Genomic DNA, 27738 nt, shown 5'->3' on the forward strand with positions numbered 1-27738 from the left:
CGAGGTACCACTGTAATGAAAGAGGACCAGGTTTGACCAGAGATGTATCTTTAAAATGTTTTTAGGATTCATGAAATTGCAAAATATATACTTCAGATTTATTATTTTATTCATTTCAGATTTGATAAAATAATGTAATGGAAGTGGTGATCAGGCTATAAGCAGCTGTGATATTAATGAACTGGAGTTAGAGGGAGGGCATGCTTGACATGCAAAAAGTAGCAAATTCAAACCATAGCGTTTCCAGGATGCGCTGGCTAAGATCCCTGATGTATAATACAGGGCTTTCCAAGATTTAAATCAGAATTACTGAGCCACCTGGGCTTGATAGTATGATAGTATGTCTGGGAGAATTCTGGTGATTATAATCCTATGCCAGTGATAGCGAACCTTTTTATCCTCAGGTGCCAAAAGCACATGCACACCGATTATTGTACATGCGTGAGTGCCCACACTCATAATTCAATGTCTGGGAGGGTGAAAATGGCTCCCCTCGGCCCCCACAGAGACCTTTTGAAGGCTGGAAATGGCCCATTTGCTGACTTCCAGTGGGCCCATTAGGCCTGTTTTTTGCTCTCCCCAAGCTCCAGAGGCTTCCCTAGAGCCCGCAGAGAGTGAAAATGCCCTCGCCGCCACCTGGAGGCCTCTGGAAGTAAAAAATCAGCTGGCTAGCGTGTAAATGCATGCTGGAGCCAGCAGATATGGTTCCATGTGCCACTTGTGGCACGTGTGCCATAGGTTCACCATCACTGTCCTATGCCAAGGGTGTCAAACTTAAGGCTTGGATCTGGCCTGTGGGGCCACCCTGGAAATGGCAAAGGACTGGCCTGCTGTGCCTCTGCCAGTAAAAATGGAGCTCAAGAGGGCTGCATTAGCAATTGGGTCATCACAGGCGCACCCGAGACTTTGAGCTGGCAATGCCTATCCAGGTCATACCGAGGTTAAACACAACCCTGATGCGGCCCTCAGTGAAAATGAGTTTGATACCCCTGTCCTGTGCCATCTGGGGAATACTAGATTGAGGAACTATTATAGGTGATATTGATGAAGCAGCTCAATAATTAATGCAGATTTTAAAAAAAAATCCTGAAAATTCACAGAAATTGCTGACGGGTGAGCAGTTCATCCAAAAATTGGATGTGAACTTATGAGATATATTCATGGATATAAAGTTCGTGGCATGTTGGTGTTAGAAAGCTGTAAATGCAAGAAAACAGCTTATTTTGTGTAATGTAGGAAGTTCAGTCCTAAAATGTATTTAAAAGCACCACAGGTAAGAAAGCATTGTGTCATAGGATAAAGACTTACATTGCTTTGGAAGAGAGTTATGTTCCTCTTGAGCACAGAACAGGAAAAGGGTGACCAGGTCTATTCATAGAGCGGTGCCCCAAGTCACAGGTTGTATGTTCTATGGCAGGGGTCTCCAACCTTGGCAACTTTAAGACTTGTGGACTTCAACTCCCAGAGGAACACTGGGAGTTGAAGTCCACAAGTCTTAAAAGTTGCTAAGATTAGAGAGTCCTGTTCTATGGATCTACCACCATCTTTATTGGTGAGGTTCAATGGGATGTTTTCCACCATACTGCACAAGAGAAAGAGCACCCAACATTCACAATGATTCTTTTTTTTCAGCCCCCAACACCACCAAAAAAACCCCAAATCCAAGAAAAGTACACAGAAAACCCCATCATCCTCACTGTCTTTAAGACATGGACCCAACCCCTGTCTCACACTTCAAAGTTACACACTAGTCTTTTCAGGTCAATACATAATTTCTTGTATGCTAGGAGTACCTCAAATGGAGCAATTTAATGGCAACTATTAGAGAGACTAGAAAAACTGGAATTAACCTTGCTGTATTTTTAGACTTAAGCACTGGAAAATGTTTCAGGAGCAAAAATAGCATTCGTTTAGATGTTCCGAAACTTGTCAGAAAACATCTGAAGACTAGGCACCAGTTTGGCTGTAGTTCTGTTTCGGTTGGAGTCAAAGCACAAGCCATAGAAAGGATGAAAAAACTTAACTCCACGGGGAAACAGTGAGTCAGTGAGAAACACGTTGAGTCGTTTGTTTCCTTTCAGCACCTTCGCCTCCAAATTTCTTCAGCTGCAGTTCTTCTGCTCCTTCCTCCTGGCAACCTCAGACCCTTTGAAATGTGAATAAGGAATATATTTTTATACTTTGTAATTAATTTTTTTGAATCTACTTTTCAGGCACTTGGGTACTTTTATAAACCAAAAGGGAAAAATTATGTTTATGTACATACATATGCAAAACCAAATATTTATGTCTAAGAGAGAGAGAAATTGTTTGAATATGGGAACATGCTCAAATCTATTTATTTTGCTAATATATTTATCCACGTGTAAAGCTGTTCATGTGGCTATTTTTTTTTCTGTATAAAATCATGGGTGCCTATGTTCAAGAGATGCCTCTTCCTGTTATATTTGTCAGAAATAAATTTTTAAAAAATATCTACATGTTGGCTTGTAATGTACATGAGAAATAACACTGGAAGGAAATTTGGGTATGGTTTGGATTGATTTCTTTCAGTACTTCCTAGATCAGACCTGGGTAAGATGTGGCCCCGAGGGCCGGATGTGGTCCGCCTGCTGTCTGTGACCGGCCTGCGGAGGTGGGTCCAACTTTTATAGATAAGAACCGGGTGTTCAAGATATAATATATAATTATAATATATAATATAATGTAATATATAATTATAATTTATAATTATAATATAATTAACTCAGTTCTTCCCAATAATGCACCACCCCGGCTCTTGTTTGTTGCATTTATATGCCCCTCACTCCAAAACTGACTTTGATGGTGAACCTTTTTGGGCTAGGGTGCCAAAAGTGTGCCAGCATGTGTGATAGTATGCACACCCATACCCACACCCATAATGCAATGCCCTCCCGCACACGCATGCACACAACCACTGGGCTGCCCTCCTTCCCCCATGTACGCAGGCATCACTGAAACCTCTGGATTTCTGGTAATCCCATTGGGCTGTTTTTCACCATCCTCAGGGTTTAGGAAAGCCTCCTGAAGCCTGGGAATGGTGAAAAACGGCAAAAAGAGCCTGCCAGAAATTTGGAAACAAACTTCCGGTTGGCCTGTTGAGCCGTTTTTCGCCATCTCCAGGATTCAGGAGGCTTTCCTGAAGCCTGGAGAGAGTGAAAACAGCTGAAAAGAAGGCCAAAAATCAGCTGCCCAGAGTGCACGTGTGCTGGAGCTGACATAGCGCAATGCCTTGCATGCCCTCAGATATAGCTCTGTGTGCCACCTATGCCACACGTGCCATAGGTTTACCATCACTGTATTAGATCATTTAAGAAAGGAAGAAACATGAAATACGTGGCAGACAATGTAGTAAAAGAGGTCAGATCTAGCGCTCTATTTCTGTGGACAACTTATCCTTTTATTTAAAAAGAAGTTCAAGAAAAGTAATCTTTAAAAAAAACATAACAAGTATAGCTATGGTTTCACTCATTGGTGAAAATATGAACATCAATCCTCTTTATTGCACTCATAAAAAGACTTAGGACAAACCACATGAATCCCAGCGACCCGTCAGGTCCCACAGAGTCGGCCTTCTCCAGGTTCCGTCCACTAGACAATGTCGTTTGGAGGGACCTAGGGGGAGAGCCTTCTTTGTGGGGGGCCCAGCCCTCTGGAATCAGCTCCCCCAGAGATTTGCACTGCCCCCACCCTCCTCACCTTCTGTAAGAGTCTTAAGATCAACTATACTGCTGAAATGCATTTTCCAAAGGGATTGCCTTTAAAGCCACTGGTCCAAACTGCATTGGTCCGTGTATGTTCATCAACAGGAATCCATTATTCTTGTGCTAGGAACCCTGGTTTGGCTTCATAGAGACTTTGGAGTGCTGATGCTTACACTCTTAGGTAAGACCCAAACTGGGACAGTCACTGGGACCAGAGCTTTCGGACTTATGCTGGAGCCCATCTGCAGGGGAGCTTCTCTCTACTAGAATATGTGCTTTGGGTTATTCTATGATTTTAAAACTCTTATGACTTGGCACCAATGTTTCTTCACAAATACGATCATCCAATAGAATTGGTCAAACCTATTTGATTTACCATGAAAAACAACTGTTGGATCATGGATATTTCAATAAATGCATTCCAATGAAGCTACCTGCGAGGTAAATATAATAGATAAATTTAACATGCACACAATAGATAAATTTAACATGCTGTGCTATTGCAACCTGTGCAATTTTATAAACCTCAGAGGATGTTACTCTGAGCGATGACTGACAGAAATGCAGTGAACAATTGCAAGCCACATATAAAAAGCAAAAAAGTACAGCAAAATGTTTATGGGGGGAAATGATGTGCAGATGCTACAAAAGTTAGTGGTATATGTTGCAAGGAACGTAGGACACAATTTCTAATGTGAAAATGGCTTTGTACACATGGTACATGAGAAGACATGCTAACTCTTCCCTATTCAATACTCGAAGGGCTGCCACAAGAGGGCATTGATTTTTTTTCTCCATAGTACCTAAAGGTAAGACAAGAAGCAATGGGTAGAAGCTTGTCAGAGAACTCCAATGCAAAAATAAGGAATCATAGAATCATAGAGTTGGAAGGGACCTCAAGGGTCATCGGGTCCAACCCGATGAATTCTGATATTAAGAACTATTAAGCAATGAGACAAGCTTGCCTCCTTGAGTCATGGTTGCTTCATCCCTGGAGTGTTTTTTTAAAAAGACTTGAACAACCATTGTCCAAGATAACAATAACAATAAAATTGGAAGGGACCTTGGAGGTCTTCTAGTTCAACCCCCCTGCTTAGGCAGGAAACCCTACACTACTTCAGACAGATGGTTATCCAACATCTTAAAAATTTCCAGTGTTGAAGCATTCACAACATCTGTAAGCAAGCTGTTCCACTGATTAATTGTTGTCAGGAAATTTCTCCTTAGTTCTAACTTGCTTCTCTTTGTTCAGCTTCCACCCATTGCTTCTTGTTCTACCCTCAGGTGCTTTGGAGAACTCCTTCCTTCTTTGTGGCAACCCCTGAGATATTGGAACACTGCTTTCATGTCTCCCCTGGTCCTTCTTTTCATTAAACTAGCCATGCCTAGCTCCTGCAACTGTTCTTCATATGTTTCAGCCTCCAGTCCCCTAATGATCTTTGTTGCGATTCTTTACACTTTTTCTAGTCTCAACATCCTTTTTGCATTGTGGCGACCAAAACTGAATGCAGTATTCCAAGTGTGACTTTATCAAGGCATTATAAAGTGGTATTAGCACTTCACGTGATCTTGATTCTATCCCTGTTACGCCTTGGGCTAGGGGTTAGACTAGAAGACTCTTCAAGGTCTCTTTCATCCGTATCATTCTCATTTTGGAAGAAAGGATTCTCAGCAGGGCTTCTTGTAATTTCTTTTTTTTACAGGACAGGCAGACTTAACCAGGATAATGTTATATTTAATGTACTTTAACGGCATTAATTGCTATCAAATATTTTTTTAGGATTGCATATTTTTAGGGAAAAAATGGGTTACCTAATACCAAAGTTAATTTTGAATAATATAAGACAGGGGTCTCCAACCTTGTCATCTTTAAGACTAGCAGACTTCAACTCCCAGAATTCCACTAGCCAACTGGGGCATTCTGGCAATTGAAGTCCCTAGGCTTAAAGTCGCCAAGGTTGGAAACCCCTGATTTAAGCGATAGATAAAATAGAATTTAAAATATTTAGAATAAAATAGAGCTGGAAGGGATCTTGAAATAGGAGAACCTATACCATTTCAGAACACTTCAGTCCTTGTGTACATTCGCCAGAGGAAAAAAAAGAATTCGACTATTCAGTACATAACTGTAAAGGTAGGTTCGAATTAGGCGCCAAGGCCTTTTCAGTTCTCGAAACCTCGCGTGACTACAATCTGTAAAACCATCGTTCGGTTTCTAGAGGCGGAGCTCAGGCGCCATTTAGGCGCTTGCGCACAAAACAGCATCGAATAAGGCAACGCGCCATTGCTGTGAATGACGCCAATTTCTCGCAGGCAGTTGTGCGCATGTGCCTCTCGAGTTGCAACGAGAGGACTCCCAGAGCGGCACTGAGGACTATGGTGGGAATGCCTTTCGGCGAGGGAAGTGACGTGTGTTCGGGTGTCTTCTTTTTTTCCCTTAGGTGTATGCTGCCGGTTGGTGGTGGTCATGGCGTTGGATACGGTTCCTAAGGATCTGCGGCACTTGAGGGCTTGCTTGCTGTGCTCGTTGGTCAAGGTGTGCCTTCCGTTTAGCGGAGCGGAAATTCCTCTCTTTTTAAATTGTAGTTCGCTCGATATATTTCTAGGTTGTGTGTCGGGGACGAGTTTCCTAGTCCAGGGGGGTCTGCAAACCTTGACGACTTTAAGACTTGTGGACTTCAACTCCCAGAATTCCTAGCCAGCAAAGCCTTAAAGAGTTAAAGTGGCCAAGGTTGGAGACCCGTGTCATCTTGTTTGGTCTCTATGGTGTTGTCTCTTGAAATATCCGATTGTTAAAATTCGGCTGTCCTGAGTGACAATCAGTGAAAATCTCCCACCCAACAGAACAGGGGTTCTTTTTTTCTTTCAATTAGATTTTTTATTGTTTTTCACTTTTCCCATCATTCCTATCACCCCTTTCCTCCCACTTATGACTGTATCACTGTAACTTGTTTTCTTGTATCCTTAAGATTTTTATTAATATTGATTGTTTCTTTATTGCTTATTTGATCCCTATGACAATCATTAAGTGTTGTACCACATGATTCTTGACAAATCTATATTTTCTTTTATGTACACTGAGAGCATATGCACCAAGACAAATTCCCTGTGTGTCCAATCACACAGTCAATAAAATTCTATTCTGTCTTTTCTATTCTTTTCATTTCTATTCATTTCTATTTTAAAACATCACAATATTTTAATACAGATCTACATCCATTTTCTTACATTACGTCTACTCAATAATATACATTACATCATATATTTACAATTGCATAGTTTTGAACAGACCAGGGTTTCTTGTTCCTTTTCCCTCCATTCCTGCAGTCAATTATGTGCCATCAAGTGGTTTTTTGACTTGTGGCAACCCCACAAGTCTCTAACCTGGTCATTAAACAGAGCACCCATCGCCACTCTGAGTCCATCCATCTTGCTGTTGGTCTTCCTCTTCTTCTCTTTGCCTTCTACCCTTCCCAGTATTAGAGCTTTTTTTCCCTTTTCTTTTTAAAATTTTCTTTATTAATTTTCAAAGTTTTTCCACGTTACAATATACCCTTAAGCGATTCTACACCTACTTATTTACATTGATTTCCTATTTCAATTTCTGACGTGCTTTTCTATGTATTTATTTATGTAAGCCACCCTGAGTCTCAGGAGAAGGAAGGCCTAAAATCAAAATAATGAACAAATAAAATAAATTTGTACAATACATTAATTTCAATGTTTACAGTATTTTATATCTTTTTTTCATTTCCCCTTTTTTTGTTTTCTAAAGTTAGTCCAGTGATACATGTTTTCTCATATTTCATAGTATTCTGAGTCTTTTTGTTTTTCTTAATTCTATAGTTAGTTTGTCCATTTCTACACAGTTGTAGATCTTCTTAATTATTAAGCTTTCAATGGGTGAATGAGGATTATTACTAGAGATGAGGTATTAGAGCCTTTTCGTCTTTGTATAACGTGTCCGAGGTAGTTCCCACAACATCTGGGGCTTATTTCATTCATTCATTCATTCATTCATTCATTCATTCATTCATTCATTCATTCAATTAATTATTTAGATTTGTATGCCAACCATTCCTGAAGGAATCAGGGCAGCTTTCAACAGTAGAAATAATAAAACGACATAAACAGTTAATAACAACAGTAACAGTCATATAAAACCATATAAAATTTCATTCATGCAGTCATACCATATCATACATCCCAATTCATGTCTTATTGAGGCAGCCTTCCCACACTTCAGACTTCCTTTCTCTCGCAGGTTGACAAATAGTAGTTCCCTTTTTCCCCTCCCCTTTCTCCCATTCAATAAATACTTTCTAAAAGTTTTTGCTTAGAATTTTAGCTTGCTTACTCTGAACACTGCTGAATGTGTTTAGCTTCTTAATTGCTTTACTCTTTTATTTTTGCTCTTAGTTACTTGCAAATAAGTGTAATTGTGCTTTTACTGAAATGTGTCATTTGGGATAATATATGTAACAATTTGGATTGTAAGCTGAAATGATTTTTAAAAAGCATCCTGAGTTACACAGTAATAAGCCAGATTTGTCTTTGGAACTCTTCATAAACCTTCCTCTAATACAGTGTTTCCCAACCTTTGCAACTTGAAGAGATCTGGACTTCAACTCCCAGAATTCCCCAGCCAGTAATGCTGGCTGGGGAATTCTGGGAGTTGAAGTCCAGATCTCTTCAAGTTGCCAAGGTTGGGAAACACTGCTCTAATAAACATTCTATAGCAATTATTTATGTAGAAAGGGTAGTTTGCCCTTCTTCAACCAACCGGAACATAGATCTGAATAACTCCCCCTATATTAAACTTCCCTTAGCAACAATGCAAAAGTGGTTTGCCATTGCCTTTTTATAGACATTTTTAAACTAGTGTGGGTTTCCTGGTGGTCTCACAGCCAAGTGCTAACCAGTTTAGCTTTTTCCAATTCAGCTAATTCAGTTAAGTGCTGCTAACTACTTGGAATACACATGTAAATCAAATTAATAAACCACATGTTAAAGAGTGGTAGAGATACTTGGAATATTACTATTCAGACATAATTTGCTCCTGAAGTTTCATAGTTCCACCATGGTTAAGAACTTTGTCACACATCAATACCTCCCTGGGCTGTTTTTATCCTTATAAGCTGTATTTCTTTTTTTAAAAAAATATTTTTTTATTATTTTTCAAAAAAGACAAACAAAGACAAACAACATTAAACATTTAAGGAGCTACCATTGCTCCGCTTGTCATAGAAATCTAACTAGTACAGAAATATAAAACCCTAACTGTTGTCAGATCAATACAGAAATGTCACGCGTGCACATTACATCCTTGTTAAATTTAACTCTATATTCTTTATGTTAATTATGTTAGTTACATTTCTTTATCTATAAAATATCATATACTTATTCAAAAAGATAAAATATAAAAAATGCAAGAAAAATAACACTTCTAACTTTATCGTATTATAATGAAAAAAGAAGAAAAAAGAACAAAGTTTCTATGTTTATATTGTTTTTAAACTATTTCACTCTATCTTATACATCTTAATAATAAGCTGTATTTCTTCTTGTCCATGGCTTAAGTCGTAGAATTAAATGCGTAAGAAGAAAACAACTTCAATTTCTTTGTATCATGTTTAATTTTACAAGACAATTTAAAATTGTAACCCTGTAATAGTAAATCTTTTAAAAAGCATTAATTTTTTCCAATGAGCACAAGCTTCGACTTCAGATATTTGCTTACTTGCTGTACTAATTGACTAGTCATATTTTTAGTCTTTCCCAACAACTATGGTTATTCAAAACAAAAATGGAAGAAAATTGCTTGCTATTATCTGAAAGGAAACTAATTGTATCGTTGACATAGTTATAAAATGTGAAGGGAGTTGCAAAGGAAAAGCAAGTTGAAGGGTTAAATGTAAGGGAAAGTTGGGTTTAATTTAAATATGAATTAGTTGCAGCAAAAATATTTTGAGATAGAACTATACATAAAAAAAGATATACTATTGGAATCTTAGGAGATACTCGCAATTTAAATTTGCTTGTCCTTTAGTAGCAGTACTTCTGGTTTGTCTGTTATAACTTTTTTCTTCTTCACCAGACTATTGACCAGTTTGAGTTTGATGGTTGTGACAACTGTGACTCCTATCTCCAGATGAAGGGGAACCGTGAAATGGTTTACGATTGTACCAGTTCTTCTTTCGATGGGTACGTGTCCTTGTGTCAGTTCCCCACATAACTGTCAGGGGTGTTTTCAGGTGAGGGTGAGATATTTGACCGAAATCCAGCATTCTTTTGCTGTTGCTAGTTATAATTAAAGCCTTACATGGCTAAAGACCAGATTACCTATGGGACCGCCTTCTGTCTCATGTATCCCAGCGCCCGGTTAGCTCCACAGGGTTGGCTTTCTCCAGGTCCCATCGGCCAGGCAATGTTGTCTGGCGGGGCCTAGGGGAAGAGCCTTCTCTGTGGCGGCTTCAGCCTTTTGGAACCAACTCCCCCTGGAGATTTGCACCACCCCCACCCTTCTGGCCTTTCACAAGGCCCTGAAGACCCAACTTTGCCGGTAGGCATGGGGGCCGTGAATGTTAAGAGCTAACTCTAGCCACGAATGGTTGAATTAGTTGGATGGATGTGGATGAGTGTGTTTTTTAAGATAATGGGGTTTTAGAAATTTTTAGATTGTAATATTCCGCAGAACTTTTCATTTTCAAAAATAATATGCAACTGATATGTTTTTTGAAAGCCTGTTTACTGACCTTCCAGCCTGTTGTTACAATAATGTAAAAGAGAAGTACAGTGGTACTTCTGCCTAAGAACGGCTCTAATTATGAACTTTTCTAGATAAGAACCGGGTGTTCAAGATTTTTTTTGCCTCTTCTCAAGAACCAAAATAGTTTAAAATATTCGTACTAGCAGTAAAATCAGCATAATTTTTTAAAATATAGCAGTACAGTAAAATAACAAAAGAATAAAACCGTAAAAGAAAATAAATCAAATGGCTCTTTTTGCAAAACAATAATTCCTGTAGACTGAGCCATTTACAGTAATAATTTGAGTAAGCATCAGTCAAGATAAGTATAAACAGTCAGTCCAATACACTCCCATTTCTTTTTCTTTCATTCAATTGTGTCTGAGGCTTCCTGGATAGGTCACTGCAGTTTTCTTGCCAAGGTATGCAGAAATAGTTTACCATCGCCTCTTTTCTAGGGCTGAGACAAAGTGATTAACCCAACCCAAGTCCACCCAGCTGGCTTTATGCTTAGAGTGGGAGTAGAACTCTTGAGCCTCAGGCCTTAATAACTTCAAGTGGTACCTCGGAACTCATGAATAATTGGTTCCTCAGGGTGTGATGAGTATTAAAAATGATGAGTGCCAAACAAACCATGTGACTTACCACATGGCCCTTTATTTCGGCTGGGAGGGACTTTCTGTCTGTCCCTTTTCCTATGCTGACTTCCTGTCCATTCCCAACCATCCCCCTTATCCTATTACAGCATGACTTGTACCAACCAATGAGTACTGGGACAACATTTTCATGTCAAAATACACCAAGTACCAAATTTGACGAACTGACAAACAGTCGAGTACTAAGGTACTACTGCAAACCAAACTACCATTTTATTCATCCTTGTGTAGCTTTTGGAAGAACATATTTTATTTAGGGGTAGGATTTAGGGGTAGTGATTTCTGACAGTCTCAAAATGGGTGAGCAGTGTGGTCGGGCGGTAGGAAAAGCAAGTAGGATGCTTGGCTGCATAGCTAGAGGTATAACAAGCAGGAAGAGGGAGATTGTGATCCCCTTATATGGAGCGCTGGTGAGACCACATTTGGAATACTGTGTTCAGTTCTGGAGACCTCACCTACAAAAAGATATTGACAAAATTGAACGGGTCCAAAGACGGGCTACAAGAATGGTGGAAGGTCTTAAGCATAAAACGTATCAGGAAAGACTTAATGAACTCAATCTGTATAGTCTGGAGGACAGAAGGAAAAGGGAGGACATGATCGAAACATTTAAATATGTTAAAGGGTTAAATAAGGTTCAGGAGGGAAGTGTTTTTAATAGGAAAGTGAACACAAGAACAAGGGGACACAATCTGAAGTTAGTTGGGGGAAAGATCAAAAGCAACGTGAGAAAATATTATTTTACTGAAAGAGTAGTAGATCCTTGGAACAAACTTCCAGCAGACGTGGTTGGTAAATCCACAGTAACTGAATTTAAACATGCCCGGGATAAACATATATCCATTGTAAGATAAAATACAGGAAATAGTATAAGGGTAGACGAGGTGGACCATGAGGTCTTTTTCTGCCATCAGTCTTCTATGTTTCTGTATTTGTAGTTCACAGAGCGTTTGTAGTTCACAGAGCGTGTGGTCTGGATATCCAGGTGTAAAGGAGAGTTTCCAAATAACTGATTTTGTCCAAAATCTTTTGTAGCTGCTTCCCTAGTACAGTGATCCCCCAGTTATTGCGTCCCCGACCATTGCGAACAGGGTAATTTGCGATTTTTCAACCCGGAAGTCAAAACACCATCTGCGCATGCGTGCCCTTTTTTCTATGGGCACGCATGCGTAGATGGCGCCCGGCAGATCAGCTGCTGGGCGGCTTCCCTGGGTCTTCCCCCTCTTGCTGGCGGGAGGGCGAGCAGCGGGCATCAGCAAGGAGTTTCCCCACCGCCCACGCAAACTCCTCGCTGCCGCCCGCCCTTCGCCCGCCCACGCCGTTCATTCTCGCCGCTTTCGAGCTGAGTCCTGAAGCGAATTCGCTTCAGGACTCAGCTCGAAAGCGGCGAGAGCGAGCGCGGACAAGCCGTTCACTGGCGCTCGGTCTCGCCGCTTTCGAGCTGAGTCCTGAAGCGAATTTGCTTCAGGACTCAGCTCGAAAGCGGCGAGACCGAGCGCCAGCGAACGGCTTGTCCGCCGCCTGCCTGTCCGCTAGCGAGGAGCCGAAGATTGGGGGCGGCGTGGCTGTTTTAAAACGTCGCCGCCGGCATGTGGGGGCTTGCCAGCACCCCCCGGACCCCCAACCCGGGTTTGGGGGGCTGCTAGGAAGCCCCCCATGCCGGCGGCGACGTTTTAAAACAGCCGCGCCGCCCCCAATCTTCGGCTCCTCGCTAGCGCTGCGGGAGTAAAAACACCATCTGCACATGCGCAGATGGTGTTTTTACTTCCGCAGCGCTACTTCGCGAAAACCCGCTCGTTGCGGGGGGTCCTGGAACGGAACCCTCGCAACGAGCGGGGGATCACTGCCGCCTTATAATCTTTACTGGGAAGTGAAAGCAGGAAACTACACCCCTACTTCTTTGAAAGTATGTATTACTAGATGCTTTTTCAGAGAACAATTTATTTTCTCATGGAGCCAGCTATCATGCCCTGTCTAATTAGGCAAGGACTTCAAACTATCTACGGGACTCCAGACTTATTTATGGGGCCAACTCTTGCTGCATACCTCCCAGAGACCAATTAGATCACACAGGGTTGGCCTTCTTCAGGTCCCGTCGACTAAGCAATGCAGGTTTGCGAGCCCGTGAGGGAGGGCCTTCTTTGTGGCTTCCCCAACCTTATAAAACCAACTACACCCCCCCAAAAAATGTCTGCACTGCTCCCACCCTAAACTTGGCCTTCTGAAAGGCCGTGAAGACCTGGCTCTGCCGACGGGCCTAGGGGCCGTGAACATTAACATCTAGTCACAGACGAATTGTGACTGACTTGGTATATATGTGTGTTTGATTGGATAGTTCCCCAGGGGTTTTATAAGAATATCTTCGGGACCGCATCCTGCCGCGCGAATCCCAGCGACCGGTTAGGTCCCACAGAGTCAGCCTTCTTCGGGTCCCGTCGACTAAACAATGTCATCTGGCGGGACCCAGGGGAAGAGCCTTCTCTGTGGTGGCTCCAACCCTCTGGAACCAGCTCCCCCCTGAGATTAGGATTGCCCCCACCCTCCCTGCCTTTTCTAAACTCCTTAAAACCCACCTCTGCCGTCAGGCATAGGGGAACTAAAACACCTCCCCCTTGCCCATGTTGTTTTGCCATTTGATTGATTGACTGTGTGCCTGTTTTTTATATATATTGGGACTGTTTTATGAATTTCTTAACTTAAATTGTAATTAGATTAGTGGGCATTGGATTTGTTACTATGTACTGTTTTTACTATTGTTGTGAGCCGCCCCGAGTTTGCGGAGAGGGGCGGCATATAAATCCAATAAATCTAATCTAATCTAATGGGTTTTTTCCTGTTTCTATTATTTATATCTGACTTTTGTATCACTATATTGTATGGTTTATTGTTGTAAGCTGCTCTGAATCTCATGGGATTGGGCAACATAGAAGTCAAATGAATTAAATTAAATTGACAGACATGTGGCAGAGTTCCGACTGCTGCAGAAAACTCAACCAACACCCCACAAGATCAAAAGAATCCCAGATCACAGCAGAAAACATTACTTTGCTTATTATCGTGGACATCAGATAAAAGAGATATTGCTTGCCATGAAACCTGGACATTTGATTGACACATTCATCCTGCATCCCTGCAGGAGTTCAGTTGTACCAATTTTTCTCTAAAAGGCTTCCAGATAATTTTTAACATGTTTGATGTACAGGACTTTGCAGGCACAGAGAATAATTGTCACTTCAGTGGTCTCATTGTAAAATCAGTTGTTGAACTCTTACCTCAATACACAGTTGTGTCTACTTTGTTTGGGAATTTTTCTTTCAGTAGTTCCTCAGTTTACTAAGGAGTATCTTGGGACTGGCAATTGGTCATTTATTTTATCTATCTATCGACCGACCGACCTACCTACCTACCTACCTATTTATTAGATTTGTATGCCGCCCCTCTCCATAGACTCGGGGAGGCTAACAACAATAATAAAACAGCATATGACAAATCTAATATTAAAATAACTAAGAAACTCTTATTAAAAACCAAGCATACACACAACTATACCATGCATAACTTGTGTAGGCCTGGGGGGGAAGGGAATATCTCAATTCCCCCATGCCTGATGACAGAGGTGGGTTTTAAGGAGCTTACGAAAGGCAAGGAGGGTGGGGGCAATTCTGATCACCGGGGGGAGCTGGTTCCAGATGGTCGGGGCTGCCACAGAGAAGGCTCTACCCCTGGGTCTCGCCAAATGACATTTTTTAGTCAACGGGACCCAGAGAAGGCCAACTCTGTGGGACCTGACTGGTCGCTGGGATTCATGCGACAGAAGGCGGTCCCGGAGATATTCTGGTCCGATGCCATGAAAGTCATGATCCAGCATCTAGTTGTTTCATTTCTCCTGTCACCCTGTCACTTCCATTCACCTTTCTAGTCCTCCATTCTAGTTTATTTATTTATAGGATTTGTATGCCGCCCCTCTCCGGAGACTCGGGGCGGCTAACAGCAACAATAAAACAGTGTACAATAGTAATCTAATACTAAAAACGATTAAAAACCCATCAATATAAAAACCAAAAATACATACATACATACCATCCATAGAATTGTAAAGGCCTAGGGGGAAAGAGGATCTCAATTCCCCCATGCCTGGCGGCAGAGGTGGGTTTTAAGTAGCTTACGAAAGGCAAGGAGAGTGGGGGCAATTCTAATCTCTGGGGGGAGTTGGTTCCAGAGGGCCGGGGCCGCCACAGAGAAGGCTCTTCCCCTGGGTCCCACCAAGCGACATTGTTTAGTTGACGGGACCCGGAGAAGATCCACTCTGTGGGACCTAACTGGTCGCTGGGATTCATGCAGCAGAAGGCGGTCCCTGAGATAGTTCTTACAGTACCTCAAATTTCATCTTTTGTTGTGCAGCCTCCATTTTTATTTTGTAAATTTTGAACTGACTTCATATTTCCCAGAGGGCTTAAAATTTTATTACCACTGTTTCTAGCTAAGCAAATCTCCCCACCCCCTCTCTCTGACTTTTTTCAATTTTCTGACTTTTCTTGTGGTCTTGCAGCATTATTGCAATGATGAGTCCTGAGGACAGCTGGGTCTCCAAGTGGCAAAGGATCAGTAAGTTTTCATCTACCTTATATTTAATTATACAATTAAACTGTATTAAACAAATGACTGCGTTCAATTTTGGGAAGGATTGGTGAATAAATTAAAGACAAGTAGTAGCTTACCGAAAGGGTAATTTCTGTCTACAGGAATAAGTAGGTCACATTACTGATGTTTTCCAGTGTTGGAAGGTTTCTGCAAGAGGGGTTCCTCCCTTGCTGACAGCAGAGATTAAAACTTCAGGAGTTGAAATTTGCTAGCAATTTTGTGTTGTGTGAGTTTCTTCGCAACAACCTAACAATTAACAAAACATCATTATGGCCCAAGAGTGAAGCATCAGCCCATGGAATATGCTTCACCTGTGAGGGGAAAAAAATCAAAACCCATGGAGATTTTTAGTTACATTTTTTGAAGGGACACTTCAGAATCAATCAAATTGATTTCTTTGAACGTGGCACTCACTATCCGCTCAAAAGCATGACATTTAAAAAGGGTAGTTGAACACTGGAAGCTTAAATGTCCATTCGGAAGTATAGCAATGAAATTATTTGAAAAACAGATAGTAGACACATTATTAGAAACATAGAAGACTGATGGCAGAAAAAGACCTCATGGTCCATCTAGTCTGCCCTTATACTATTTCCTGTATTTTATCTTACAATGGATATATGTTTATCCCAGGCATGTTTAAATTCAGTTACTGTGGATTTACCAACCACATCTGCTGGAAGTTTGTTAAAAAGGATCTACTACTGTTTCAGTAAAATAATATTTTCTCATGTTGCTTTTGATCTTTCCCCCAACTAACTTCAGATTGTGCCCCCTTGTTCTTGTGTTCACTTTCCTATTAAAAACACTTCCCTCCTGAACCTTATTTAACCCTTTAACATATTTAAATGTTTCGATCATGTCCCCCCTTTTCCTTCTGTCATCCAGACTATACAGATTGAGTTCATTAAGTCTTTCCTGATAAGTTTTATGCTTAAGACCTTCCACCATTCTTGTAGCCCGTCTTTGGACCCGTTCAATTTTGTCAATATCTTTTTGTAGGTGAGGTCTCCAGAACTGAACACAGTATTCCAAATGTGGTCTCACCAGCACTCTATATAAGGGGATCACAATCTCCCTCTTCCTGCTTGTTATACCTCTAGCTATGTACCCAAACATCCTACTTGCTTTTCCTACCGCCCGACCACACTGCTCACCCATTTTGAGACTGTCAGAAATCACTACCCATAAATCCTTCTCTTCTGAAGATTTTGCTAACACAGAACTGCCAATGCAATACTCAGATTGAGGATTCCTTTTCCCCAAGTGCATTATTTTACATTTGGAAATTGCATTATTTGCATCTGCATTTGTTCTGGGGAACTCAGGATAACTCAAATAATAACTTTAATTAATAGTAATTCAGTCCTTGGAATTGTATTTACAGTGAAGCAATCCGGAAATGCTTTTAAGTTAAACATTAAATCTGAGGACTAACACCCTTGTTCATAGAAACATAGAAGACTGACGGCAGAAAAAGACCTCATGGTCCATCTAGTCTGCCCTTCAGTTCAATTTTGAACTTTTTGTGGCTTTATTTAATACTTAACTTTGTGCAAGGAATTTAATGTAATGATATCGCTCACAACAGCAACAATAAATACTGCTCAATATTTGAAGAAAATAATAATTCTGATAATAGCTAGTTGGGAATGTAAACTTGGAGAATATACAACAGTGGCAAAATTAACAATATGTATACGAAATGGAAGTTTAAACAAATTTGAGCAAGAATGGTTTCTACACATATGCAGCATGACAAGTATAAGCATTTGTAACCTGACTTTTAAGAATGCCAAATGCTTACAAATATAGTAGATTAGTAGATGCTCAAAAAGGGGTGATTTAGAAATTGAATAGTCTCTTTTTTAACATGCTGGTATTTCAGTCATTTGCTTTGTTTTTTTTTCCTTATTAGCATGCATAAAAACACGAAGTAAACAACACCATGTAACCTTAATACTAACTAAAGAGCTTAAGGCCATATGCTGTACTGATTTACTGCTCAGCAAATACTTTGAACATTTTGAAGCAGTTTTTAAATGTTCATTATCAATTTTGTATGTACTGTAATAGGCAAATATGTAATAGTGCAGTACTGAAGGCCACTAAAGCCGACTGCAAGTCAGCAGTTCAAATCTCATCACAGGCTCAAGGTTGACTCATCCTTCCATCCTTCCGAGGTGGGTAAAATGAGGACCCAGATTGTGGGGGCCATATGCTGGCTCTGTTAAAAAGGGCTATTGCTAACATGTTGAAAGCCGCCCTGAGTCTAAAGAGAAGGGCGGCATGAAAAAAAATCAAATAAATAAATAAGTTGGTAGGTAAATAAGTAAATAAATAATTTTTATGTTCATTAATATTGATATCTCTGTAATCAGCATTGGTATAAAACGTATCAGGAAAGACTTAATGAACTCAATCTGTATAGTCTGGAGGACAGAAGGAAAAGGGAGGACATGATCGAAACATTTAAATATGTCAAAGGGTTAAATAAGGTCCAGGAGGGAAGTGTGTTTAATAGGAAAGTGAACACAAGAACAAGGGGACACAATCTGAAGTTAGTTGGGGGAAAGATCAGAAGCAACATGAGAAAATATTATTTTACTGAAAGAGTAGTAGATCCTTGGAACAAACTTCCAGCAGACGTGGTTGGTAAATCCACAGTAACTGAATTTAAACATGCCTGGGATAAATATATATCCATCGTAAGATAAAATATAGAAAATAGTATAAGGGCAGACTAGATGGATCATGAGGTCTTTTCCTGCTGTCAGTCTTCTATGTTTCTAATTTTGTCAATTGTCTACATTTATCTAAACCAGTGTTTTTCAACCTTTTTTCTTCAGGGGAACCCTTTGGTGTCGTCAGATTTCTGACGGAACCTGTACTATGTACCGGTACCGTTTATGTCCCTTCAAGGCGAGCCCCCAATTTTTTTCGATCTAAAAATGTAGATGTAATGTAGTTAAGTGTCGTTTCAATTTAGCCTGCGCCATGGCATTGTTAGCAAGCTGTTCCCCACAAACAATGCAAAGAGGTGATGGACAGTCTGGGTCTTCTGTCCAAGTGAATCCCATAGCTAAATAATTGTTACTGTACTGACTAATCTTATGACGAGAACCGACAGCATCAATTTTCTGCCCTGTCGGCTCTGTGGATTCGGATACAACATCAGGTGATTGCTCAGTAACATCGGCTTCATCTAACTTTTTTTTTAATAAATCGGTCCCTGTTTTATGCTTAAGAACTTCCACCATTCTTGTAGCCCGTCTTTGGACCCGTTCAATTTTGTCAATATCTTTTTGTAGGTGAGGTCTCCAGAACTGGAATACTGTGTTCAGTTCTGGAGACCTCACCTACAAAAAGATATTGACAAAATTGAACGGGTCCAAAGACGGGCTACAAGAATGGTGGAAGGTCTTAAGCATCAAACGTATCATGAAAGACTTAATGAACTCAATCTGTATAGTCTGGAGGACAGAAGGAAAAGGGGGGACATGATCGAAACATTTAAATATGTCAAAGGGTTAAATAAGGTTCAGGAGGGAAGTGTTTTTAATAGGAAAGTGAACACAAGAACAAGGGGACACAATTTGAAGTTAGTTGGGGGAAAAGATCAAAAGCAACATGAGAAAATATTATTTTACTGAAAGAGTAGTAGATCCTTGGAACAAACTTCCACCAGACGTAGTTGGTAAATCCACAGTAACTGAATTTAAACATGCCTGGGATAAACATAGATCCGTCCTAAGATAAAATACAAAAAATAGTATAAGGGCAGACTAGATGGATCACGAGGTCTTTTTCTGCTGTCAGTCTTCTATGTTTCTATGTTAGCGGTAAAAATACATTTAGATTTAAACTATATTGAAAATTAATGCGTACGACAGCGTACGGTCTAACAATGGAAATAGTATGAAGGTAAACAAGTGCAACAACTAATAACCGCATAGTGTGCATGCATAGGTTAGGAGTGATACGGTCCTGGTTGGTTTTGCCCTAACTTTTTTTTTAATCATTTTTTTTTCTTATTAAGTCACGAAATTCCTAGCTGGCCCTTGCGGAACCCTTGGGTTTCACGGAACCCTGGTTGAAAAACACTGATATAAACATTAGAGTGTTAATTATCTTCAGTCAATATTAGGCAGTACAAGTATCAAAATAATACAGTGCATTTTACAACACAAAAGCTTATAAAAGCCTTCTGACAACTGATTAAAGAAACTTAGACTGAGGTAAAAAGTGAGCATTTAACATGGACCCCCCTTCCTGAGAGTAATATTATTTAAACCATGTTATTAATCAGAAGACCCTGAGTTCAAATCTGGCTGTAACCATGAAAGCCAGCTGAGAAGCTTTGGGCCAGTCATTTTCTCGTAACTCAACCTACCTCCCAGGATTGTTGTGGGGAAATAGGAGGAGGAAGGTGTGTTGGATATATTTGCCTTCTTGAATTACTTGTAAAAGTATTATTTTATATTGTAATCCTCAGCGGTCATAATTTGCATTTGTTCCTACCTTCTTAGGTAATTTCAAGCCAGGCGTGTATGCTGTGTCGGTGACTGGCCGTCTGCCACAAGGTAATCTACAGCAGCAATAGCCCATCTTTATGGCTTGACCGCCCAGGGAGGGAAGAGGGGAACCGGGCCACGTAAGCAATGGGCCAGAATGGGTGCATGGGTGCGTGCTGTCCCACCACTCACGCAAGTTGAACTGTGAACAAGTGTGTGCCAGCCCGCTCCTTGTGCAAATTGAGCAACATATGTGCTACTGCTACTGCCCATGTTTCTACAACACTCTGAAGCTTGCACTGGCTGCCGATCAGTTTCCGGTCACAATTCAAAGTGTTGGTAATGACCTTTAAAGCCCTACATGGCATTGGACCAGAATACCTCCGGAACCGCCTTCTACCACATGAATCCCAGCGGCCGATAAGGTCCCACAGAGTTGGCCTTCTCCGGGTCCTGTTGACCAAACAATGTCGTTTGGCGGGCCCCAGGGGAAGAGCCTTCTCTGTGGTGGCCCCGGCCCTCTGGAATCAACTTCCCCCGGAGATTAGAACGGCCCCCACCCTCCTTGTCTTTCGCAAGTTACTTAAGACCCACCTATATCGCCAGGCATGGGGGAACTAAGACATCTCCCCCAGGCTTATTATATTTCATGTTTGATGTGTATGTGCTGTATGGTTTTTAATTGTTGAGGTCTTTATATATTTTATTATTACATTTGTTCCATTGTTATACTGTTTTTATTACTGTTGTGAGCTGCCCCGAGTCTTCAGAGAGGGGCGGCATACAAATCTTAGAAATTGAATTGAATTGAATTGTGCAAGTCAGACTGTCCACCAGTGAAGGGCTACAATTTTTTTTACTGTGGCTTATTTTGTGGGTGTGGCTTCCTGGTCATGTGCCCAGGTGGGAGTGGCTTGACAATCCTGTGACCGGGGGTGGCTTAAAGGTGGCCAACTTGACATCACTCATGTCAAGGGTTAGGGTTAGGGTGCCTGGCCTCTCCTCGCCTCAAAGAGATACAATTTCCCTCTCTATTTACTATTACTGAACATCCAAAATATAGTATTTAATTCTATGTATATATGCCATATGTGTACATACCTATTACACCCAGGCACACAAAAATATACAATATTTACTATATAAACTGTTTGTTTATGTACACAACACACCCACTCACAGCTCTTCTAAAATTATACACATTCAACCTCATTTATTGCGATAGGGAAAACATACTCAGAGCCCAGAAGGGGAAAAAAGAAAAAAAAAAAATCAAAATTTTTCTACTCGTTCTGCGTAACTGACTGTACCCATAGGAGCCCATCACTGCTGTACACCCACTTGTGCTGACCTGCTGTTTGTGTGGCCCGGTTCCAAACAGACCACGGCCCAGGTGTTTGGGATGCCTGATCTACAAGATCCTCTTCAGGAGGACTAGGATTTGGAGATCTTTTCTCATTTCTAAAAAATCCAACAATTACAATAGAAACTTGTACCCTCTTTACTCTTGAGCCAAAGAGACTGCGAGGACCATAGCTTCAAGGACCAATCATAGCTCTTCATTTTTAGCACCATTATAACTTTGAATGATCACTGAACAAGTGGGTGGTGAGCAAGGATTAACTATATTTCATCCATGTTCTTTAAATTAATTCATATTTTTGTTGTTGTTGCAGGCATCGTACGGGAGTTGAAGAGCCGTGGAGTGGTCTACAAATCTCGGGATACAGCCATAAAGACCTAAACATTCCTCAAAAGTCTTTCCAGCTTCCTTTTCTTGTAAATACTGCCATAAAGATATGGAGGACAATCTACATGGATCGGGTTTTTAATAAGAACTCAAAAGCTGCCTATTAGCGGCTCCATTTTTCTGGCTTTGAGCTAGATATGAAGGGGTGGGGGGTTTCCTGAAAGACTTAAGGAACAGGAGCCAGTAATTCCCAAATGTTTCTGATTTCTCTTAACCATTTTTAATAAATGTGGTCATAGCATCAGAAATCTGTGCTTTGGTTTTTGCTGGTGTTCTAGTCTGCCTGATCTCAATTTGTAGGATTTTCTCTGAAATACCCTATAAGACTAGACTTTCAATCCTGGTCCTAGAAAGCCTAGAACTAAGACGCCTTAAACAAGATCTAAGTATTGCCCACAAGATCATATGCTGCAACGTCCTGCCTGTCGGTGACTACTTCAGCTTCAACCACAACAACACAAGAGCACACAACAGATTTAAACTTAATATTAACCGCTCCAAACTTGACTATAAAAAATATGACTTCAGGAACCGAGTTGTCGAAGCGTGGAACTCATTACCGGACTCCATAGTGTCATCCCCAAACCCCCAACACTTTACCCTTAGATTATCTACGGTTGACCTATCCAGATTCCTAAGAGGTCACTAAGGGGCGAGTACAAGTGCACTAGAGTGCCTTCCGTCCCCTGTCCTATTGCTCTCCTATATCTCCTATACCTTTCTTCTATTCCTATATCTCTTCTTCAATTCTTTCATTGATATGTTCTATTACTATACCTTCTTTTCTATTATTTCTTAGATATATTTTACTATGAGTATCTCCTCTATAACCTTCATCATGTATTTTACTATGTGTATATATATACATAGTAAAACAATCAAACATAGCACACATTGCAAAACAATCAAGTAGCCTGCAAGCTCCAACTACTCAGGATATCACGCCTAATCCACAATCATTAACTAATCAGCATACCTTAGGCGAGGAGGGTGGGGGCAATTCTAATCTCCAGGGGGAGTTGGTTCCAGAGGGCCAGGGCCGCCACAGAGAAGGCTCTTCCCCTGGGCCCCACCAAACGACATTGTTTACTTGATGGGACCCGGAGAAGACCCACTCTGTGGGACCTAACTGGTCGCTGGGATTCGTGCAGCAGAAGGCGATCCCTGAGATAATCTGGTCCGGTGCCATGAAGGGCTTTATAGGTCATAACCAACACTTTGAATTGTGACTGGAAACCGAAAGATGTTTCTCTAAAGTGAGCTGTGGATCGAGGAGGACGCCCAAATTGCAGACCATCTATGACTCCCCTCCCAGGGTGATGGACGGACAGATAGAATTGTCCTTGGGAGGCAAAACCCACAGCTACTCCCTCTTATCAGCGTTGAGTTTGAGTCTTGACACCCATCCAGACCCCAACAGCCATTTGCCCATCTGCTGATTCTGTTTAGGGTTCCCTTTGTAACTCTCCACCCCCGTCCTACTCCCAGCATCCCGCTGTGGATCATCAGTTCCCGGTTGCTCTGAGCAGCAGGACACCAGCAGTTTCAGCAGGACACCAACAGGCTGGAAGGAATCAGATTGCAGGTTGCCTGCTGTCATTTGTGTGACATGATGATCATCGCAAGGGGATGCCATGGGGAAAAGAGGAGGAGGAAGAATTATTGTAAGTATTTTCACTGCCTTGCGTTACTTATAAAGTAGTAATGTGTGTGTGTTTGCTATTACATGGGGTTTTTCTTAAATCGTTAAATATTTTAATTAATTGGATTGTTGTGACTGTTTTTACTTGTTGTGAGCCGCCCCGAGTCTTCGGAGAGGGGCGGCATACAAGTCCAATAAATAAATAAATAAATAAATAAATAAATAAATAAATAAATAAATAAATAAATAAATAAATAATAAAAAATAAATAAATAAATAATAAAAAATAAATAAATAAATAAATAAATAAATAAATAAATATGGGATAAAAACCTAGCAAATAAATTGATGAATAAATAACAAGAAGGTAATATTTTCCATGATGGACATTACACTAGAGCTGAGGGTTATGAGTTTATTTATATTTATTTATTTATTCAACTTCTATGCCGCCCAATCCCAAAGGACTTGGAGCGGCTTACAACTATATAAAAAAGTACAGTTAACAATAAAAAGTAGCCAAGTACAAACTAAAACAACCCCAGTTAAAACTCACAACTCGGCAATCCAATCAAAACATACATATCATTCAATATGGTTTGGCCATGAAAGATGTACAATTCATGGCCGCCAGGCCTGTCGGCAAAGCTAGGTCTTCATAGCCTTCTGGAAGGCCATCAGGGTGGGAGCAGTATGAACCTCGGGGGGGGGGGGGGGAGTTGAGAGTTACAGGTTGCTTGCCTATGTCTTAAAACATGGGTGTAAAATGGTTTTATTGATGCTGCACAGTCTCTGAAAGCTTTAAATATGACTCCAAAGTCCTAACTTGCTATTGAACTGTAATGTTTGACATGAAAGAAGGAAATATATTGGGAACAATAATATTAATTGCAATATAATTTGCAGTACGTGAAATTAAAAATCATTTTTTTGCCCTTCATTTCAGTGTCTTTATTTCGTTCTTTGAAATTTGCTCATTGGCACATTATTCAACAACCAGTCATGGATTTTTTTAATGTATAGTGATAACTTTCTGCACTCAATAAAATATCAGATTAGCAGAGTTGGGAGGGACCTTATAGGAGACAAGAAGATGCCTAATATTGGTGGAGACAAACAAGTGAGATTCAAACCTCAGGGAAGCAGTTATCAACAATCTGGAAAAATGATGTTCATTGTGTCACGATGAAGCCACTGTGACGGCATTCCAAATAACATCTGAGAAATAAATCAGAGTCCAAACCTTAACCTACTCCCAAGTTCCAATTTATTGACAGAGTCATGTTGGTTACTGTTGTGATTCCGTCTGAGGCTCCTCAGGGAACGGCTGAACCTCTGCCGGCTCCATGCTCAGAGGGGGAGGATGAGGAACAGGAGGAGGAATATCAGGCCGAGGGAGAGGGAGAACAGCCTGAGTCCCCCGGGGTGGAGCTCTCCCCAGCAAGCAGCCTGGAGTCCTTAGATGAAAATGCACAAGCCATCATCGATCTCAGGCAGAGAAGAGCAGCACAACGAAGGGGACAATTAGCCAGGTATTTCCAGCCCTAAATAGGCAACAGCTGGGTTTGGGTGTGGTTCTCCCCAGAAAGGCTGAAAAGGCAGACCCACCCTTCCTGTATTGTGGAGTATTATCTTTGGGAGTCCTGGGACCTGGCTGTGATCTTTGGCGTCTCTGATTCTGGCTTGTGGCCTTGAAGGCTGAAACCTTGGGGGGAAAGGCGTGGGTCTTATTCTCTACAGTGGTGTGGGTGCCAGCAAGAAGTCTGCTGTATTGTCTGGCCGTCAGGACTCTGCTGTGAAGCCTCATAGCCTGCCTGTTGGGAAGAACAGGTTTTTCTCTGTGTTTATTTTTCAAACTATAAAGTGCCTTTGCTTTTACCAGCGTGTCTGGCTGTTTTTTCCAGTTGGTGTTGAAGTCTGGGGGCACCCAGACAGAACAGTTACGAACCAGTGTTCCCTCTAATTTTTTTTTGGGGGGGGGCGGAAAAGTATAGTGTCTGAGCGGCAGTCCCTTCGGGACTGGGCGGCACAGAAATAATAAACAAACAAACAAACAAACAAACAAACAAACAAACAAATAAAAAATCCACCCTGTTTTGCCTCAGAGAATTTCAAAATAAAATACTGTACAGTGTGTCTATAACAGTGAGCTCATAATAGGGCAACTCTATCAATATCAAAATGCCACTTAAATAGTTGAGCTAGTTTCAAACTAGATTTTGATTTTCTTTCTCTCTTCCTTACTCCCATTCTTTTTCTTTCTCTTTTCCTTCCTCTCTTTTTTCTATCTGTTTCTCTTCCTCTCTCTCTCCTCCCCTCTCCCTCTTTCCCTCTCGGCTTCTGGGCAGGTTTGGAAAACTCTGAGTTGATGATGATTTTTAAGTGAGCGATTGCTCACTGCTCAGCTTAGAGGGAACTATGTTACGAACTGTAGTCATCCCAATAGAAACATAGAACCATAGAAGTCTGACGGCAGAAAAAGACCTCATGGTCCATCTAGTCTGCCCTTATACTATTTTCTGTATTTTATCTTACAATGGATATATGTTTAGCCCAGGCATGTTTAAATTCAGTTACTGTGGATTTATCTACCACGTCTGCTGGAAGTTTGTTCCAAGGATCTACTACTCTTTCAGTAAAATAAAATTTTCTCATTTTGCTTTTGGTCTTTCTCCCAACTAACTTCAGATTGTGTCCCCTTGTTTTTGTGTTCACTTTCCTATTAAAAACACTTCCCTCCTGGACCTTATTTAACCCTTTAACATATTTTAATGTTTCGATCATGTCCCCCCTTTTCCTTCTGTCCTCCAGACTATACAGATTGAGTTCATTAAGTCTTTCCTGATACGTTTTATGCTTAAGACCTTCCACCATTCTTGTAGCCCGTCTTTGGACCCGTTCAATTTTGTCAATATCTTTTTGTAGGCGAGGTCTCCAGAACTGGACACAGTATTCCAAATGTGGTCTCTTTGGAACAAACTTCCAGCAGACGTGGTTGATGGGATCCAGAGAAGGCCAACTCTGTGAGCTCTTATTGGCTGCTGGGAGGTATGCGGTAGAGGGCGGTCCCGAAGATAGTCTGGTCCTGAGCCACATAGGACTTTATAGGTGAAGCCAACACCTTGAATTGTGTTCAGAGACCGACCAGCAACCAGTGCAGCTTGCAGAGCATCAGTGTTGTATGGGTGTATATGGGAATACCCAGAATAGCTTGTGGGGCTGCATTTTGTACCAGTTCAGGAAAAGTTATAAGGTTCAGGAGGGAAGTGTTTTTAATAGGAAAGTGAACACAAGAGCAAGGGGGCACAATATGAAGTTAGTTGGGGGAAAGATCAGAAGCAACATGAGAAAATATTATTTGACTGAAAGAGTAGTAGATGCTTGGAACAAACTTCCAAACTTCCATAAACATATATCCATCCTAAGATAAAATACAGGAAATAGTATAAGGGCAGACTAGATGGACCATGAAGTCTTTTTCTGCTGTCAATCTTCTGTTTCTATGTTTCTAAGTGACAAAGCCACAAAGCCCCAAGTCTTTCTCTTCTACATTTATATGTTCACACCCACCATCCTAATTCTTTTTGGAATCAGCAACGTTATAAAACACGGACAGAGTAAGAAGAGTTACACCCCAAAATTGAAGGTCCAAGGTAAGTTTGGTCTGGTGATTAAGGCAGCAAACTAGAAAGTGGGAGACTCCTGAGTTCAAGTCCTGCTTGACAACTATCTGGATGATTCTGAACCCAACCTACCTCTCAACGTTATTGTGGGGGGAAACAGGAAGAGGAAGATATGTTGGATATGTTTGTCACCCTGAGATACAGTAGTACCTCTATTTATGAACTTAATTTGTTATGTGACCAGGTTCTTAAGTAGAAAAGTTTGTAAGAAGAAGCAATTTTTCCCATAGGAATCAATGTAAAAGCAAATAATGTGTGCGATTGGGAAAACCACAGGGAGAGTGGAGGCCCTGTTTTCTCCCAGGAGATTCCTAGAGAGGCCCCATGGTGGCTTCTCCCCGCCTTTTCTGGCTCTGCTTCCTCACAGGAGATTCCTAGA

At 41.0% G+C, this 27738-nt stretch overlaps 1 protein-coding gene across 1 annotated transcript; it reads left to right on the forward strand.

The window, feature by feature from the left end:
* Nucleotides 1-6113: 6113 nt before the first annotated feature.
* SUPT4H1 (SPT4 homolog, DSIF elongation factor subunit) lies at nt 6114-22282 on the forward strand. Its single transcript, XM_070735059.1, has 5 exons — nt 6114-6261; nt 9823-9929; nt 15679-15734; nt 20300-20353; nt 21961-22282. The coding sequence occupies exons 1-5, from the start codon at nt 6193-6195 to the stop codon at nt 22026-22028; spliced, it is 354 nt and encodes a 117-aa protein (XP_070591160.1). The 5' UTR covers nt 6114-6192; the 3' UTR covers nt 22029-22282.
* The last annotated feature ends 5456 nt before the right edge of the window (nt 22283-27738 follow it).

The sequence above is a fragment of the Erythrolamprus reginae genome, chromosome 1, assembly GCF_031021105.1.
Source record: "Erythrolamprus reginae isolate rEryReg1 chromosome 1, rEryReg1.hap1, whole genome shotgun sequence".
In the NCBI taxonomy this organism is placed as follows: domain Eukaryota; kingdom Metazoa; phylum Chordata; class Lepidosauria; order Squamata; family Dipsadidae; genus Erythrolamprus; species Erythrolamprus reginae.

Bases quoted from the DNA above. Each gene is read 5' to 3' on its own strand.
- SUPT4H1 (XM_070735059.1), top strand. From the start codon at position 6,193: ATGGCGTTGGATACGGTTCCTAAGGATCTGCGGCACTTGAGGGCTTGC. The intron at 9,930-15,678 runs GTACGTGTCCTT...GTGGTCTTGCAG, and splicing joins ACCAGTTCTTCTTTCGATGG to CATTATTGCAATGATGAGTC. The intron at 15,735-20,299 runs GTAAGTTTTCAT...CTACCTTCTTAG, and splicing joins CTCCAAGTGGCAAAGGATCA to GTAATTTCAAGCCAGGCGTG.